We start from the raw sequence: 17,712 nt of genomic DNA on the forward strand, positions 1-17,712 counted from the left end.
GACTTTAAATATACATTGTGTTAGGTTTTATCTTGTAAAGTGATAAATCCAGAGATGTCAACACAAGCCATTCCAGTGAAAAGCCCATTATCATAGAGCACTGCTTTGCTATGTTACTTTCAAATTTACACAGGCTAGGCTAAATGCAAAAAAAAAGAAGCTTGTAGCTTGTCAACCGCTTTAGCAGGGAGACACTTTATTTAAGTCACAAAATTTACAGTATGCATTGCTAAATTTTTTCACCAAGAGATAATCAGTAGGGTGCCAGAAGCCATGTACAGGATAAAATGTCCGATTGTCCTCTGGAAGCGGTGCTTTCCTAAAAGCTTGCAAACTGCATCTTCACTAATGAATGAATCACAAGGATAATAGCTGAACACTGCGTTTCTGCAGCAGCTTGTTTTGGCAGTGATTCTGCAGTTTGACCAAAGTCCACAGGGAGGAGCTCTGCTCTTCTCATGAACTTTCATAAGGGGTTGCTGAACACAGAAATACAAACGTTGCATTCCACCTTTTGCTCAAAAATATGTACACAAAAACACAGACAGACCAACAAAAATTCCTCTGAAAATACACTCAGGCTCACTCATTGGGGATATCAATGACTAGTTCAGCCTCATCTCCCTCCCCCCTGTCTTCATCTCCTCTGTCACTGTCTCCTTCGCTGTCACCCTCCTCTTCAGCAGCATCACCACTTAGCATCTGTCTGGGAACCCAGCTGAACGGGCCGCTAGTTGCAGGAGGAGCTGAGGGGGCTGCTGGGTAATTAGCTGCCACAACCTAAAAAGAGTGCAGAATGAGAAGGCGGTGTTAAGAAAAAAAAAAGGGGGATGGAAATGTGAAGACAGGAGTATGGATATCCCGAACAAATGTCCTTCAAGTAGCTGAACAAATACGCTTCAAGTAGCATCAGGTTTGAACTCGTGGTGTGTCCCTAGACAGCAATACCCGCTGATCAGTGATCCTTTTCAATATATTATATTGTATTTGGTCTGTTAACAGTATTTCTTTCTGCAAGATTAGTGTGCTGAAAATGCCATTATTCCAGGTTAGACAGTGTAGACCTTGGATAAGTCTGTTTGAAAACCGTTACGCCAAAACCTATTAACAATGACGCTTGACATGAGTGACAGTAAAATAAAACAGATGTGAAAAAACAAATATGTAATTCTTGACATGCCATCGGTGTATGGTTTAAATGCAATATGGTGAAAATGTAATGTAGTGTACACTTCCTCCTCCCTCATTCAGCATGCTTCACTGTACAGCGCAGTAAGAAAAGGTTATCAGCATGTATACGAGCTTAACATTTTTCACACAACCCACGAACTCCAATGAGGGACATCACGGCTGAGGAGAATGTCCTTGCTAGTAAAATGTGTCAGGTCCTGATATGCTTAAACTGTACAACAGCACCCACAATACTACTTCTATGTACATACTTCTATATATATATATATATATATATATATATATATATATATATACACACACACATAGACATTGGCAGCTGATGAGTGCGCGATGCACGTAACAAGCTTGTACTGCTATGTATTACCACGTTTTTTTCCCTACATCTATCTTTATATATATAAATATATATATATATATATATATATATATATATATATATACACTACATGGTCAAGCAACAGCAGGGATGCAAGGATTGTTTGTGTGTGTGTGTGTGTGTGTGTGTGTGCATCTATAAGAGCACAAGAAAGTATTCTGTGCTCCAAAAATTGTATTTCCTGTTCCTCTCTCACCTTCCCCGATGTCTCTTTCTTGTTTTTAGGCGTCTTTGTTTTTCTCTCTTTCTTCATTCGCTCAGCTGGGGGAGCCAAATACTCTGGTGGGAAGGGCATCTGCCCAACACACACAAGGGCCCCATATGCCAATTGACCACGTAAGCAGTCATGCACACGAACACAGCCATATTTTACAAAAGACAGACAAAAAGACAAACACACACATACGCACGAAAATGTACAAAGACAATGTAAAAGACAATGAAGCCATGATAAACAACAAAAGAAACAAAAAGGAGATAAAACAGACTTCTGAGTAAAATGTCAAAATAACAAAACTATTTCGATAATGCCAAATCAAAACAGGGATTATGTTTGCTGATGGGGAGATGACAATGGCAACAATGTTATTGTTACTGAGTGCACTGAGGTGTTAGAAAAGGAGACAGCCACTCACTGTGTTGAGGTAGCCTCCAGACCCTGATGACTGCAGGGGGTTCACACCAGGACGGGAGAGGAGGGAGAGAGGATGGGGGGACGATGACGATGAGGGAAGGCTTGTTGCAGGGCTACTTCTTCGCCTTAAACAATGAGTATGAGACAATGATTAAAACTGAGGTACAAAGAGAATTATGCCAATAAGTAAGCTTACTGAGAACTATTCGCGGGAGCCAACATTCATTTTGATCCTCTATGGTCCGCCGATCCAGTAAAGTCACCACTCCACAGGCTGAGTAAGTTTCAGCAGGCCCCAATAGAATTAACCACTTCCATTCTGTCTACAACTCAAAGACAAATTTCAAGAGGCATCACTTTTCTATGATCCTACTGGGTTGGCATGTGGGATTGTTCACTGTCTTTAAGGAAGGCAAGACAATACAAATGATTTAATTTTGTTTTCCATGTGCTTATAATTCTTGGTATGAATGCATGAAAACTACTCACAGCTAGAGTCCTGTTCAGTGCTGGCCCAACCTTAAAAGACTCAACCTGAACAGTAATCGATTGGACAACTGTATCTATCCCTGAACCTGTACTTTATCATTGAGGCTTTTCTCTGTATTTTCTTTATCCAAAATATTCAACTCACTTTTTCCCACTGTCTCTTTCCCTCTCCCTGGGCACTTCTCCTTCACTGTTTTCTGAAGAAGCTGTTGCATCTGAATCTGGGATAGAAAACAAAGAAATACTGAACAATAATGCAGCAGATAGGCTACAACACTTGTGAAAAGGACTCAAGAAATAAACTTGTCAGAGTAACAGGGAAAACAATGTGGATTTCAAAAGTTTCAGTACTGCCTGGAGAATGAAATGCAATACCTACCCGAGGAATCCTCATCTACCCTCTCATACTGTAGTAGTCTGTCCAGGAGGAAGCTAGAAAACACATGACTCATGATGTTATTCACTTAATATAAAAGAACACTATTGGGTTTTTTGGATCATATTTGTATTGACATTTCAAACATAGAAACTGCACAACCAGACAGCCTCTGCATGACACAACACAGATGAATGTAGACACTGGCGCAAAGTAACCACACAGACAACCATACAAAGCCAATGAAACATACAAGGCAAAAGACCAACAGAACCACACTAGTATGAGCTATGCAAAATATTTCAGCTTTCCGGAAGCATAATTAAGAACTAGCAAATATCAGAGCTGCTGAGTGGTAATGATCGAAACAAAATGAATGCGAACTGACAGGATCCCAACTGCCTTACTATCCGTTCTACGCTTCGAAGAGTGGAGTTGTGTGCGGACTGTGAATGATCTGTTATCAATAACACTTGGTTTTAGCCTATAACAAGCAGATATGATTCCATGAACTGGCGAGTCAACCAGCCACACCAGCTGTGCAAAATAAGAGTGGCGACAGAGCTGAGCACGCTATAAAAACACTGATTATTTGATTATAAGAGCGCAGGGGAAATAGTCATTTTCAAAGGCAATTAATAATTTAAAAAAAAAACAACCTTTTATCCCTGGAAACTTTCAGCAGTTTTCTCTGTGCCCTCCTCAGCTCCTCCTGGAAACATTCCTGCTCCTGGAGGACAGGCAAACAAGACACCGGGTGTCATTATCAATAGTCAGTGCAACACTTTTTTTGGGGGGGGGATAAATGATAGAATAACCTGGTTATACTCACATAGACCAAAAACTTCAGCTTCCATTTGAGATGTTTATATTTCCGCTTATAGTCTACTTCTACGTCTGCCTGGCCGTTCATATCTGAAATACAACACACACACACACACACGTAAGACACGTTCCGGTTCAGATGACGTCAGCTGAGGGTTAACTTAGCCAAGCAATAGCCAAAGCCAGATCCGTTTTGTAACACTGAATGCCTCTGAAATCGGAAAAATAAATACAGTCCTTGTAAAAATGGGAAGACATCGTTAAGGCACGAATAGGTTGGCTCGGTAAAGCTAACGGTGCAGCGGCGCGATAGCGACCATCTTGCTGCGGTCACAAAGCGCCGCTGATCTGAACTTCTAAAAGGCAAAGAAGCTTCGAGTAACGGCAAAAGTTGCGATTAATCCTTAAAAAATATTGCGAAACTCTTGAAACTGACGGAAAAGCATCATTACCTCTCGGTTGAGTCTGCCTGTGCGACATGCTTGTGTTTACTTCCGTGACGTCATTTTCCAGCGTCGGAGTGGGAGGGGCCTAACTAGTCGGCGATGGACGGAGAGATGGGGACCGCGGTGATCGCAGTCAATCAATCAATCAATCAATCAATCAATCAATCGATCAATCAGTCAAGTCAAATGAAAGCGCTTAACAATTAATTCACACACACACACACACACACACACACACAAATAATAAATTATTACCTGATTCTGAACACGAAAAATATGCGTTTTTGTCTTGGAAATAATGAAAAAAAGTCTTTTAAAAATGTCAAGCGTACGCAGAGATCAACATGTTCACAAAGTTACAAATGAATACATTCATTGATTGACTTGATTACTTATTATGTATTATTTTCACTTGGCACGGGCATTCGAGCTGCTACTACAAGCTGTTGATGCCCATGTGGCAGTCCTATGTTTGGTCAGTCAGTGTATATAAGCCTTTCAGCTTCCTACCCAGCCCCTCCACCCTGTGGTGCGGCGAGCTCAACCTGAGCTCAGCACTGCAGCTTGCCAGGGCCCAGCACCATGAATTATAGATGAGGAACGGTTGCAGAGATGACTAATGCTGCCTTTGCATAGGCCTATGCACCTATAGCAAGAATATGTGTGTGTGTGTGTGTGAGAGAGAGAGAGAGAGAGAGAGAGGGAGAGAGAGAGAGAGAGAGAGAGAGAGAGAGAGAGAGAGAGAGAGAGAGAGAGAGAGAGAGAGAGAGAGAGAGAAGAAATGCTGACCGTGTTTTTTTCGAGTCACTGCTCTCCTCTCAAATAATGTATAACTCAGCGGGGTGCAGCGAGCCAGGCAGCATCCTTTAAAGAGACTGTCAACGTGCTCTAACGGTTCATATTTACTGCACTGGGTCTTCTCAGACATTAGTAAACCCACTTACAAAAGTAAACAGCGTTGTCTCCCGTCCAGGCCGAACGACATTAAATGAAACACAATATCTGACTGACTGGCTGCTTCTCTCCCCCTGCCGGATTCTCATTTGTTTCCAAGACGTAAATAGAAGCCAGTGTATCTGCTGCCATAAATCGCTGCTGCCATCCACCCACTCACCCCCCCACTCACCCCCACCCTCTCCTGGCTGCTGGAGCTCTCTTGCCCCTTCCTGTTTCTCCCTTCTTCTGTTAATCGATTCTCCCAGCCAAGGTGCAGAGTGTGTACTTGTTGATGGTGACTGTGCGCTTGTTAACATATTTTCTCCCTGCGTCATTGTTGGTCTGTGGGTTTGTTCGGTGTTTAAACCAGCCTGGCATGTGTTTTGTTTCATTACGCTGCATCGATTTCTCCCCCTCGCTCGCCTGTTCACTCCCTCTACAGTATCATTTGTTCACTTTGTCCCTCCCTCTCTCTCCCTCCCTCTCCCTCCCTCCCTCCCCCCTCTTTTATTGCAATTCCCCCCCTTCTCTCGTTCATTTCCTAGAGCCCCCTCTGTTTCGTTTCTCTCTTGCATGGTTATTGGAGAACACAGAATGTACAAAAATCACGTAAAAGACAGCAACTGCAATAAAAGCCTCCTCTCTGACCAAAAGGTAAGCCTTACACTGTACACCTCCCACCTTTACCTTGAATCCCCAGGTTGGAGTCTGGCAGCAGCAGACAGCTGCTCTATCACTGACGGGAAATGAGGTCTCTTATAGGATAGCCAAACATTCCTGTTTTGTATTTCCAGTGCATAAATGCAGTTTCTTGTCTCTCTCCCTCCCCCCTCTGTATCTTTACTACATGTGATTTCTCCCTCCTGTCTGTGTGTCCTTGTGTGTGTCCCGCAGGAGAAGCTTGTCCAGGCTATTAAAAGAATCAAGCATGAGGTAGACGAGTGCATGGAAGCAGAAACAGACATGTACATAGAGTCACGGGAGGTCGAGGTATTACTACTGCATTATTAATCGTCTTCATTCTGTGTTTTCGTGTACTGTGCTCTGGTTTAACAGGTTTTTTTTTAAAAACAGTATTCTACCAAGAAATGATTGGAAACTGGGACTGCGTCATGTGCTCCACACACTGCTGAAAGACTTTTATTTTTTCCCTCTTGTTTATCAAAAAATATCTCTCTATTGGCTTTTTCAAAAAAGGACAATAGGACGCCAGCAAACAAACCCAATCCGAGCAGATACAACGTAGAGCTTTAAAACTAAGAGAAAGGAAGAAAAGAAAACACATCTCTATTAGCAGTCAGATCAGCTCATCATTCCAACCATCATCGTGCATGTCATTATGTTCCAGGGCAATGTAAAAAAAAAAACAACAAAAAAAAATCCCACATTTTTTCAAAATTCCTCTCAGCCACTGGGAACTTCCACGGGGTGTTTGTTTCTTCCAGCTCCCAAAAGGCGAATTATAAACAGAGACGTTACCAAATAATCTGGCTAAATATTCAGAATACAGCGTTTTGACGCCTCTTTACCAGCAATCTGACCAATCAGATCCAGTATCTTTCCCAGAAAGCAGAATATCTGCGGGCACTCCCACATACAACGAACTAGAGACCCCTTCTGGTGATTAGATTTGATGCACGGGTCGGGAGTATCAGGACTGAGGTGATGCAGCCTAGCCGGGGTGATGTACTGTCTGCTTAGCCATTTGATATTGTAGTGATTTGGAGCCTGTGTTTCCTGTTTGGGTTTGAACTAAGGAGCGAGCCTCCGACCAGTCCTCCTCTGTTACATCTCTTTATTATCTATTTTCTGTGCCTGCAGGATATTGTTTGAAGATTCTTTATAGCTTTTTACAAATGGATTGTATAGTAAAGCCACGTGGCCCCCCCCGTAGAGGCTTTAAAGTGACGTCTTCTAAGGTAGATCGAGGGGGAAGCTCCAAACTGTTGTGCTGCTTGAACATAATAATACTTTGGAGCTGAAGATGTTTGAAAAAGTGCTTTGTAGGAATTGTGTGGTGGTTTTAAGTTCTTCAAATGATATAAATTTGTTTCCATTATAGAGGTTAGACACCCTGTGATGGCCTGCCGGGCCCTGTGATGGTCTAGCCGCGGCCTGTCCAGGGTGTCGCCCCGCCTGCCGCCCAATGACTGCTGGGATAGGCTCCAGCATCCTCGCGACCCTGAGAGCAGGATAAGTGGTTTGGATAATGGATGGAAGGTTAGATACCTTAGCTATACCTTTGGTAGACCAGAGTGTAAAGCCTGGGTCTGCTTTGCCTGGCTGAAAGTTAATTACCAAAGACTAGCAAAAATTGAGCTAACTGTTGTGTCACACCCAAATGTGTGAGGGCACTGTACCAAACAATTATTGTACTTTTCAGGAAGGGGATTTTTGTCTGTTAAAATTAACTTTTTCTGCTGAGTACATATACAAGTTTATAGGGACTATAATTGACTGGGCTTCATTTGCAACCCATGCTGGTGGATGGCTATTAACAGAAAAAAACATACCTGCTCTAATTTGAGCTGCCCAGAAATACCTTATAGGATTTGGTAATTGTAGTCCACCTCTGTCATATAACAAAAGTAACAAGGAAAGCCTAATTAACTGCAGAGAAGTATCTTGGAGTGGTGCAAGATATTGTAGGGAAGTGTGACAATGGTGAGGTGTGCGGTTGGAATGACAGATGGGTTCAAGGTGGAGGTGGGATTACATCAAGGATCGGCTCTGAGCCCTTTCTTGTTTGCAAAAGTGATGGACAGGTTGACAGATGAGATCAGGCAGGAGTCTTCATGGACTATGATGACATGGTGATCTGTAGCGAGAGTAGGGTGCAAGTTGAGGAGAGCCTGGAGAGGTGGAGGTATGCACTGGAGAGAAGAGGAATGAAAGTCAAAAGCAGCAAGATGGAATACCTATGCATGAATGAGAGGGAGGACAGAGGAATGGTGAGGATGCAAGGAGTAGAGGTGATGAAGGCATACGAGTTTAAATACTTGGGGTCAACTGTCCAGAGTAACGGGGAGTGTAGAAGAGAGGTGAAGAAGAGAGTGCAGGCAGGGTGGGGTGGGTGGATTTGTGACAGAAGGGTACCAGCAAGAGTTAAAGGGAAGGTTTACAAGATGGTTGTGAGACCAGCTATGTTATATGGTTTGGAGACAGTGGCACTGATGAAAAGACAGGAGGCGGAGCTGGAGGTGGCAGAGTTGAAGATGATAAGATTTTCATTGGGAGTGACGAAGGAGGACAGGATTAGGAACGAGTATATTAGAGGGACAGCTCAGGTTGGACGGTTTGGGGACAAAGCAAGAGAGGCGAGATTGAGACGGCTTGGACATGTGTGGAGGAGAGATGCTGAGTATATTGGGAGAAGGATGCTGAATATGGAGCTGCCAGGGAAGAGGAAAAGAGGAAGGCCAAAGAGGAGGTTTATGGATGTGGTGAGGGAGGACATGTAGGTGGCTGGTGTGACAGAGGAAGATGCAGAGGACAGGAAGAGATGGAAACGGATGATCCGCTGTGGCGCCCCCTAACAGGAGCAGCCGAAAGTAGTAGTAGTAGTAGTAGTAGTAGCAGTAGTAACAAGGAAAGCTTAAGTCTTGGATGTTTTATTATTCCAAATAAAGTTTAAATGTTTTCTTTAAAAATTGAAAAAAGGAAGATGGTGGGGAAAGTGGGATTGATTTGAAAGAGGTACAGTAATTTAGGTAAAATAGAATAGAATAGAATACACTTAATTTATCATTGTACGTACAAACAATGGAATGAATTCCCTGCATTTAACCCACCCTAGCGGTGTAGTTAGGAGCAGTGGACAGTCACCGTGCAGCGCCCAGGGACCAACTCCATTTATTTCTTCTTATTGCCTCGGCCAGGGGCACAGACAGGATGATCAACCCTAACGTACATGTCTTAGATGGTGGGAGGAAACCGGGCCACCCAGAGGAAACACATGCAGACACAGGGGGAATATGCAAACGCCACACAGAAAGGACCTGGGATGGGCTTGTGTTCAAACTCAGGACCTTCTTGCTGTGAGGCAACAGTGCTGACCACTGGGCCACCGTGCCGCCTAAAATGTTGAATGCGCTCAATCAAGGATACGGGTAATTTTGTCCACCTATTTATAATCTGCATAACCGCCTCTGTTAGGGGGTTGTAATAAACTGGGGGATTTTAATGCCCAGGTAAGTAAATCTCAGGGTTTGGGTGTGTGTGTGTGTGTGTGTGTGTGGGGGGGGGGTTGGGGGGGTTCCCTTTTCCCCCTAATTTTATCTGGTCAATTATATCACTCTTCCGAGCTGTCTGGATCTCTGCTCCCCTCCCTCTGCCGAACCGGGGAGGGCTGCAGACTACCACATGCCTCATCCAATACATCTGGAGTCGCCAGCCACTTCTTTTCACCTGACAGCGAGGAGTTTCGCCAGGGGGACGTAGCGCATGGGAGGATCATGCTATTTCCCCCAGTTCCCCCCTACCTGCCGAACTGGTGCCCCGACCGACATGAGGAGGTGCTAGTGCAGCGACCAGGACACATATCCACATCCAGCTTCCCACCCGCAGACAGGGCCAATTGTGTCTGTAGGGATGCCTGGCCAAGCCGGAGGTAACACGGGGATTCGAACCGCCGATTATAAATCCCAGTGTTGACACCACAAACGGAGTTAAAATCGGATGAGTGAGCCTTTCGTTTTCTGCCATTATTGCAGGTTTGTCATTATTTTGTAGCCTGAAAAATGACAAAAGCACCTATCAGGTCAAGTAATGTAGGCAGAGGTTGTTTCAAACTGGAGCAAAACAGAATTACGTCATCTGCATACAGGGCTATTCGGTGTTCTACAGCTCCTATTTTTATTCCTGTTGTGTTGATGTGCTTACGGATTACTTTGGCTAGTGGCTCAATAGCCACTGTAAACATTAGGGAGATAAGGGACAACCTTCCCTTGTTCCTCAATTAAATTTAAAGGCAGCTGACGTAAGCCTGTTAGTCAAAATTTCAGCTTGTGGGTTAGAGTAAAGAAGCCTTACCAAAGTAAGAAATGTCCCCCCTATACTGAACCTTTCTAGAATTTCAAACAGATAATGCCTTTCTTTTCTGTCAAAGGCATGCTCTGCGTCCAACAATAGGATAGCGTTGTCAGGGCTGCCAGATTTCTCAAAAAGTTTGTTAAGCACCCTCCTAGTGTTGTGAAAGCCCTGCCTTCCCTGTGCAAATCCACTTAGTTCAGAGTGAACCATTTTGGGTTAAATTGGTTCCAAATTCTTAGCTAATATGTTACATAGAATTTTAAGGTTATTATTAATAAGGGCTCAGCCTATAAGATCCGCATTGAGTTGGTGGTTTTCCGGGTTTTGATAGTAACATAATTATTGCTGTGTTGAGTGAGGGATGAAAAGATCCCCTATCAAACGATTCTTGATCTATATCAAGCAGAGGCAGTATTAGTTTAGTTTAGAAATTGTATATATTCCAACTGGAATTCCATCATGTCCGGGAGCTTTTCCTCCTTTCGAGCTGGTTATAGTAGCTTCAGACAGTTCCTGGACCCCAAGGTTAAACTCTAATAAGCTTAAGGATCCCCCATTCAGGATGATAAATTCTAGTGAATCCAGAAATTCTTTTCGTATATGCAGCACTGAGTCTGAATATCTGTAACTGTACAAGCTATGGTAGAAGTTTAGAAAGGTGTTATTTATTTCTTTTGGACTATCACCCCCTCATCTGTTTGAATGGAAGTTATTGCCTTCTCTGCTTGAATCTGTTTAATGTGCCAGGCTAGTAGCTTACCAGCCTTTTCACCTCACTCGTAGTAGGATTACTTAAATCTCATCAAACATTATATTTAGCTCTCAGTTGATGGAGCTCCGTAATTAGCTGATAGCAAGGATTGGGGGGGGGGACACACACGACTCTTTGGTTCTTCAGGAATATGGTTCCCTTCATTCTGGCGGCCTTCATGACCCGGGTCTTGAAGTTCAGGTATTTCATTATCACTGCCCTGGATCATACCACTGACAGCACTTTAGCTTCATTAAGTTAGCCAATTCTGTGCGCTCTCTCAATCAGCAGCGGCCCAGGAAAGTTACCTGCACCAAGCACATCGGGTAGCCATTTCTCCAAAAATGAACGGCGGCTACAGTTTTCCAAGTCATCCACTTTAAGCACTAAATCCTCAGCATTCGCTTTCATTGCAGTATTTTGAGGTAGCATGGATGCGATGTTGTCCTGATCGGTGCTAATTCTGTCTTCAGCTTCTGTGATGCGCACCGGGGCCACTTTCAATTCACCTTGTATTGCTTGTGTGTGGCGCTCAGCAGGCCGTATGAAATCTTCTTTCATCTCTTGGATAGCGGTCAGGATTTGGTCTGGGCTGGTCGCCATAGTAACATCTATTGCCTCTTTGTTAGCATTGGCGTTGCTATAAGCTTTCTGTGTAGGGTCCAGCGCGGAGTCTATTTTCGCAGGTTGTCGATCACCGCTTTGCTTTTAGTCAAGAAGATTGTGACTGTACAGATTAAGGTTGTTCATCCGTCAAAATTGTCAAAACTTTACGGAGGGGCCTCCGACACACGCCTGCTTAGCACCACGCCATAACCATAATTCCCTTATTGTTCTGTCTTTCTTTTCAGGGCAGGTTTGAAGACCTGGAACGAGAAATCAGAGCTGAGTTCAAGAACCTCCATCGCTTCCTGGATGAGGAGGAGTGTACAGACCTGGAGCGACTGTGGAAGGAAAGAGAGAAACAAGTGAAGCTACTGAAGGAGAGAGAGAGGAAGATCGCCAGTCAGCGAAGGGACCTGGAGAGGGCAATCATGACGCTCAACAGCAAACTGGCCGAGGAAGACAGCACTAACCTGCTCACAGTGAGAGAGCTTCGATTATTGCCGTTGACAGTAGACCATATATCATAACACGAAGAGATTATCTTACATTTGAAACTGGCATGGACACTGTAATCAGTCAGCTGATGTTTGAGTGAGTCTTAACACTGTAAATGTGGCAGTATGCAGAGCTCAACGCTGAGCACGGAGAATTTAACTGCATGTGTGAGGGAGGGAGAAGGAGGAGGAGAGAAGGAATAGTTTGGAGTCTCTCAGTTTGCACAGCAACAGATCTGCAACACATGCAGGTTAATTCAGGATCAGTGTAACCATCCCCCTGGCATGAGACAAAGCTATCTATGGAACAAGTACCTGTTATCAGTGAAAATAGAAATCCTTTAGTTGTCTGTGTAGGCCACTTTGGGTGCAGGACGGATGGAAGCTGAGAACGGCCCTGGAGTTTTATTTACGAGGAATTCAAGCCAAGACATGCAGAGCCACCCAGTCGGCCCTTCTGCTGTTCTCTGCACTTATTGGATCAATAATAGGCATTGATTGGCTAAAGAGTTGACTTGCCTGGTTTTGCAGCTCCAAATCAATTTCTCATTTAAAGGCGGAAGGACAAAAGAAAGCCTACACAGCAGATAACAATAAAAGGCACTTAACAACCTAAGGTAAATAGGACCATCTGGCATCTAAAATTCATACAAGGATTAGTCTTGTGCAATTCTAAAATAGTTTGTTCAAAGTTTTGCTTCAGTGCCCTCAGTCATTCTGTAGTGCTGTATTCTACTTTTAAGACATCCAATAAAAAGTTGTCTTCCCAATCTATTTTCTGATTGCAGGAAATTCAGGATCTCGTAAAAAGGCAAGTTATGCGTTTTCCAAAGCTACCTATATTTTGCTGCCGACCCTACTTTTCTCCAACTTATCAAGCTATATGTACCTTGCATCTCCTCACATTCATGTGCTTGTGGCCATTGATCCATCTCCATAATCCCTTTTTTAACACATGCGCCATGTCCTGTTTTCCTCTCATCCAGCAATTAACTCCTCCGCTACTCCCCACTTCCCCCTCCATCCAAACAGGTCTCAGGTCAGCTTCATCCCCCCGGCAGAGGTGGAGACAGAGGTGCGCTCCGGTCGGTTTGTGGGCCCCATCCAGTACCGAATATGGAAACACATGAAAAGTTGCCTTTATCCCAGTATGTCTTTTTATATCACGGGAATTAAACAAACACCTGTAAAGATAAATTAAGAAAAGTAAAACATACTCTACTCTTCTTTGTCAACCTGCAGATATCACCTCGGTGACCTTTGACCCTGAGACAGCCCACCCCAACGTCACAATATCCCCTTCTCTCACATCTATGTGGTTTGAGGAGGACAAAGACGTGACGATGTGCCTGTCAAACCCACGGAGGTTTAATTATTACTACAGCGTGATGGGGAAACAGGGCTTCACCACAGGGCGGCACTACTGGGAGGTGGACGTCGGCTACAAGACGGCCTGGAGGGTCGGCGTGGCACAGGAAGACATCCAGAGAGGGGAAATTGTCTCCTCCAGCAGCCTCTGGACCCTGTCCTTGAAAGGAGGAGCCGTACTGGCCTGCACCGAACCACAGCCCACCAAGATCAACGTCTCTGCCCGCCTCCAACGGATCGGAGTGTTCCTAGACTGTGATAAGGAGGAAGTGTCTTTCTATAATGCTGTTACCATGGCGCCAATCTTCACCTTCAGCATGGACACTGTCCTGGTCCCTCTGTTCCCTTTCTTTAATCCATGTGATACAGATGATGGGGAGAATAGGGGCCCCATTCACATCTTTAGCCCCTCGCTATGATGGGGATTGGGGGGGCCGTGCTCACCAGCTTGAGTGCTGTAGTTTAGCGGTTAAATCGATAAGGTGAACAACTTGCTAATTTTATATTTTTATGTACTTAGTATTTTATTTACATGTTGTAAATAAAGAGGATTTACTTTAAAGGTTCATACCAAAATGTGTAGATGTTTACCCTTATTATCACCGATTAATTTCCCCCGTTATTTTTAGGGTATTTCTTCATTTCTCATCTTTGAGTACTTGAATGTATTTTTGAACAAACATGTCAAAGTTGGGAAAAAGGAGGACCAATACAAAACTTAGGGAGGAAAAGTGCACTTTTCTGCAGTGCTATTTGAAATAAGATGCAAATGTAATTTAAAAAATAAAAAAAGCCCTAAAAAGCCATGAAAAGGTTTTTAAAGTTGCTATAATCTCGTGGGTCAATTAGACCTCCTTCCCACGGCTTCAGAAGTCCACAGCACAGCAGGTGCTAACCGAACTACGACGTTACCTTTGGCCCGTCTATAAATACCTCATATGTGCCTTCACTGCTGTCACATGGCCTGGCAGGGCCGGGGGATTCATGGCTGAGAAAACAAGGCGGTAGGATTGGGAGGAGCCGGGGGGGCCTGACTGGTTGATTAAGGGGAGAGTGACAGTCGAGGAACAAATGATGGGTGACACGTAATGACATGGCCGAGTTGGAATGACAGCATAGCCACGCCCCCAGAGAGCCAGCTGCTCATTCCCACCCCCCAACCATGGCTCACCAGTCACTGCGTGATGCAGGCCTGCAGCCATCACCATCACAAACGGTAGAATTTCGCCTTACAAAACCATTAAGGACACGGGCGTCCGGGTAGCGTAGCGGTCTATTCCATTGCCTACCAACACGGGGATCACCGGTTCGAATCCCCGAGTTACCACCGGCTTGGGCGGGGCGTCCCTGCAGACACAATTGGCCGTGTCTAGGGGTGGGAAGCCGGATGTGGGTATGTGTCCTGGTTGCTGCACTGGCGCCTCCTCTGGTTGATCGGGGTGCCTGTTCAAGGGAGGGAGGGAGGGAGGGAGGCAGAACTGGGGGGGTGTGATCCTCCCACGCGCTACATCCTCCTGGTGAAACTCCTCACTGTCAGGTGAAAAGAAGCGGCTGGGGGCTCCACATGTATGGGAGGAGGCATGTGGTAGTCTGCAGCCCTCCCCGGATCGGCAGAGGGGGTGGAGCAGCGACCGGGACAGCTTAGAAAATAGGGTAATTGGCCAAGTTCAACTGGGGGGAGAAAAAAAAAAGGGGGGGAGAAAAAAAAAAGGGGGGGTTAATAAGGACAGCACCACAGCCAATGTCATAATCTGTCGTTTATTCTTAGTATGTCTTTACACATTTGTTTTCCCTTTACAAAATGTCTGCGCTGTGCTCTGCAATAAAGGTAGTGGAGAAAGAACACGATGAACATCACACCCAGACCGGAACAGCGCAGAGGATCAGGACAGAGACGGTGCACACAGTGCAAGGAGTGCCAGTGGTAACAGTGGTTTCTATTGGTGGGTTATCTGAGGTGGGAACTAAACCAACAATCTCCTGGCAGCAGGTCGACGTAGGGACACTAGATCTTCCACACACCAGTATTGTGCATACCAAAGCCCCCCCCCCCCCTTTCCCCTCTTCGCACTATTTGCTCCTCTCACATCCCCTGGCTTTTCAAATGGCCTGGTGTTAATAGTCGCAATTACTCTACAGCGGCAGCATAGGTCAGAATGCTGTTTCGGCCTACCCAAATATTCATCTAGGTCCTTCCCTACCGAACACAAACCCCTCACATCCACCGACCCACCGCTCGAGCGGATTCAAGTGCTCAAACCGTACCATAAAATGGACAACGGCCTCACTCGTACATACATAGAACAGCCACAAGGTTTTCCCCCTTCGTTTGTTTTAAGCGTCTGCAGACCCCGACGGCCGGACCGACCGGAGAGCCGAGTTCTCATCGAATAAAGTGAAACAAGCGTGTGCTCAAAGTGCTTTCTGACTCCTTTATCGTACCATAATCACATACTACATACTCCTTTACGTAAGCACATCGGTAACGTCAGGTCAGTCACGCGGTATAGGAAACCGACAGCTCGACCAGTCAGAGTGTGCATACGGCCTTCTGTCCCCGACCAGTCTGTCAATACCCGGCCCGGGACACGTAAGAAAAAGGTGCCATTAGGAGTGTAGGCTAACAATAGCATATAGGCCAACTAGTCACTGAATATTTTAGGCACTAAAACAAGAACCACTAAGATGAGAATCTCTCAAAGCACCTCAGAGATGCAATCATTTTTTTTATATATATATATATATATATAGATTTTGTGGCTTTAAAACACATCATCCGCACCCATGACAATAACACAGCACTTTTTTCATATTGCGATACAATATAAGCAGGCACATGGACATCTTGCTCGAAATAGATGGGAGATACGCACACAGATTTTCAGCCAACACAAACTGCCTGTACACAGGTTCGAAACACACGCGCGCGCACGCACACACACATACATGTATAATCGCACGATGGATGACTACCGACGTACATGTAGGTACATCACAGGCAAACACGCTTTCTCCACATGTGGCGACGCCAACACGCTCCTCTGTTCCCCACACGGAGACAACTTCTTTTTTTTTTTTTTTTTTTTACAGAACAATAAAAGCCTGTCTTTCAGGACATCTTGTGGACATGCTGCAGTCAATACTTCATCTTAAAGTGACACAGGTTAATCATTTCAATACACCGATGTAAATACTGTGAGAGTTACGCTGTGAGTATCAGGATGGAATGGCGTTAATACAGGATACTAGATCTGATCAGATCCACGACAGTCCTGGATGAATCTTTACAATATTTGGTTCATAAATCAGGTCAAGAAGTTAGTAAATATTATTGTGTCTAGTATACAGTATGCGTGGATATTCCATATTCTGCAGTTAGGCTCGGTGAGGATTTAGATTAGTGTTTTATGTTCTTAAGTAAAACATAACAGCTGTTCTATACACTTGACACGAATGCGACCTTGCAGGGGGGTAGACTTCATACCGGCTTACACATGCAGTATTTACAAGGCTGGACAAAGTCAGCAGGAGTATAAGGGAATTATTCTGTGTTTGTGTGTGTGTGTGTGTGTGGTGTGTGTGTGTGTGTGTGTGTAAGCAAAAAACACTGGTTTTCATATTGCCCAAATGGTTTTTTGCAGTTGCTTCACAGGACCTCGCTGGAAGTGAGAAGACCGTGTCCGATGTTTTGCCGTAAGGTCAAAGACCAATAAGACCCGTGATCATTAGAACACCTTAAATTCTTTTGCATTGCATCCATCTGACCATCTGACAATCCTGTGGGCAAAGCGTTCAGGCACCTCGTTCTGAAAATTTGCGTTCTTTTAGTTTTCTATCTAGGCTATCGACTGATCAAAGTATCAAATCTGACATCTAAACCTACATGGCTTTTAAAGATTTTGTAACCTAATTTTATGTCCCTTTATTCGTAAGAAAATTCTAAAAGTCAGGAAAAGTTAGAAAGAACCACCAGTGATGTAAATGGTTTGAGATGGATCTACTTAATACGGTTTTCCAACGTTTGACAGATCTTTTGTTCGGCATTTCGTGGCTTTGTGCTTCTCGTGGAAAACCTAAAGGTTTTTCGTTGATTTAAGTGCACCAAACCTGGACTGTCGTTAGTTTGGGTGTGGTCAGTTAAAACATGAGGTAGAGATAAACCTTTGTCACACACAAACGTATCTGC

The 17,712-nt window shown here is 44.5% G+C and overlaps 2 protein-coding genes across 2 annotated transcripts; one reads left to right on the forward strand and one right to left on the reverse strand.

The window, feature by feature from the left end:
- Positions 1–174: 174 nt before the first annotated feature.
- On the reverse strand, positions 175–4,401 carry ino80e (INO80 complex subunit E). Its single transcript, XM_056286909.1, has 8 exons — positions 4,347–4,401; positions 3,902–3,984; positions 3,729–3,799; positions 3,073–3,125; positions 2,839–2,914; positions 2,206–2,329; positions 1,767–1,865; positions 175–780 (listed from the first exon to the last, which is right to left on the reverse strand). Exons 1-8 carry the CDS (start codon positions 4,372–4,374, stop codon positions 583–585), a joined length of 732 nt encoding a protein of 243 aa, XP_056142884.1. The 5' UTR covers positions 4,375–4,401; the 3' UTR covers positions 175–582.
- A 1,403-nt stretch (positions 4,402–5,804) lies between these two features.
- si:ch73-54f23.4 (zinc-binding protein A33) lies at positions 5,805–14,082 on the forward strand. Its single transcript, XM_056286908.1, has 6 exons — positions 5,805–5,930; positions 6,171–6,266; positions 11,910–12,143; positions 12,947–12,969; positions 13,191–13,306; positions 13,401–14,082. Exons 1-6 carry the CDS (start codon positions 5,850–5,852, stop codon positions 13,943–13,945), a joined length of 1,095 nt encoding a protein of 364 aa, XP_056142883.1. The 5' UTR covers positions 5,805–5,849; the 3' UTR covers positions 13,946–14,082.
- The last annotated feature ends 3,630 nt before the right edge of the window (positions 14,083–17,712 follow it).

Source organism: Lampris incognitus, chromosome 9 (genome assembly GCF_029633865.1).
Source record: "Lampris incognitus isolate fLamInc1 chromosome 9, fLamInc1.hap2, whole genome shotgun sequence".
Lineage (NCBI taxonomy): Eukaryota > Metazoa > Chordata > Actinopteri > Lampriformes > Lampridae > Lampris > Lampris incognitus.

Coding starts and splice junctions, on each gene's coding strand:
- si:ch73-54f23.4 (XM_056286908.1), top strand. CDS start 5,850: ATGGTTATTGGAGAACACAGAATGTACAAAAATCACGTAAAAGACAGC. Junction 6,267..11,909: donor TAGAGTCACGGGAGGTCGAG/GTATTACTACTG, acceptor CTTTCTTTTCAG/GGCAGGTTTGAAGACCTGGA. Junction 12,970..13,190: donor ATTCAGGATCTCGTAAAAAG/GCAAGTTATGCG, acceptor CCATCCAAACAG/GTCTCAGGTCAGCTTCATCC.
- ino80e (XM_056286909.1), bottom strand. CDS start 4,374: ATGTCGCACAGGCAGACTCAACCGAGAG. Junction 3,985..4,346: donor CAGGCAGACTCAACCGAGAG/GTAATGATGCTT, acceptor GTTGTATTTCAG/ATATGAACGGCCAGGCAGAC. Junction 781..1,766: donor AGAAAGAGACATCGGGGAAG/GTGAGAGAGGAA, acceptor CACTCTTTTTAG/GTTGTGGCAGCTAATTACCC.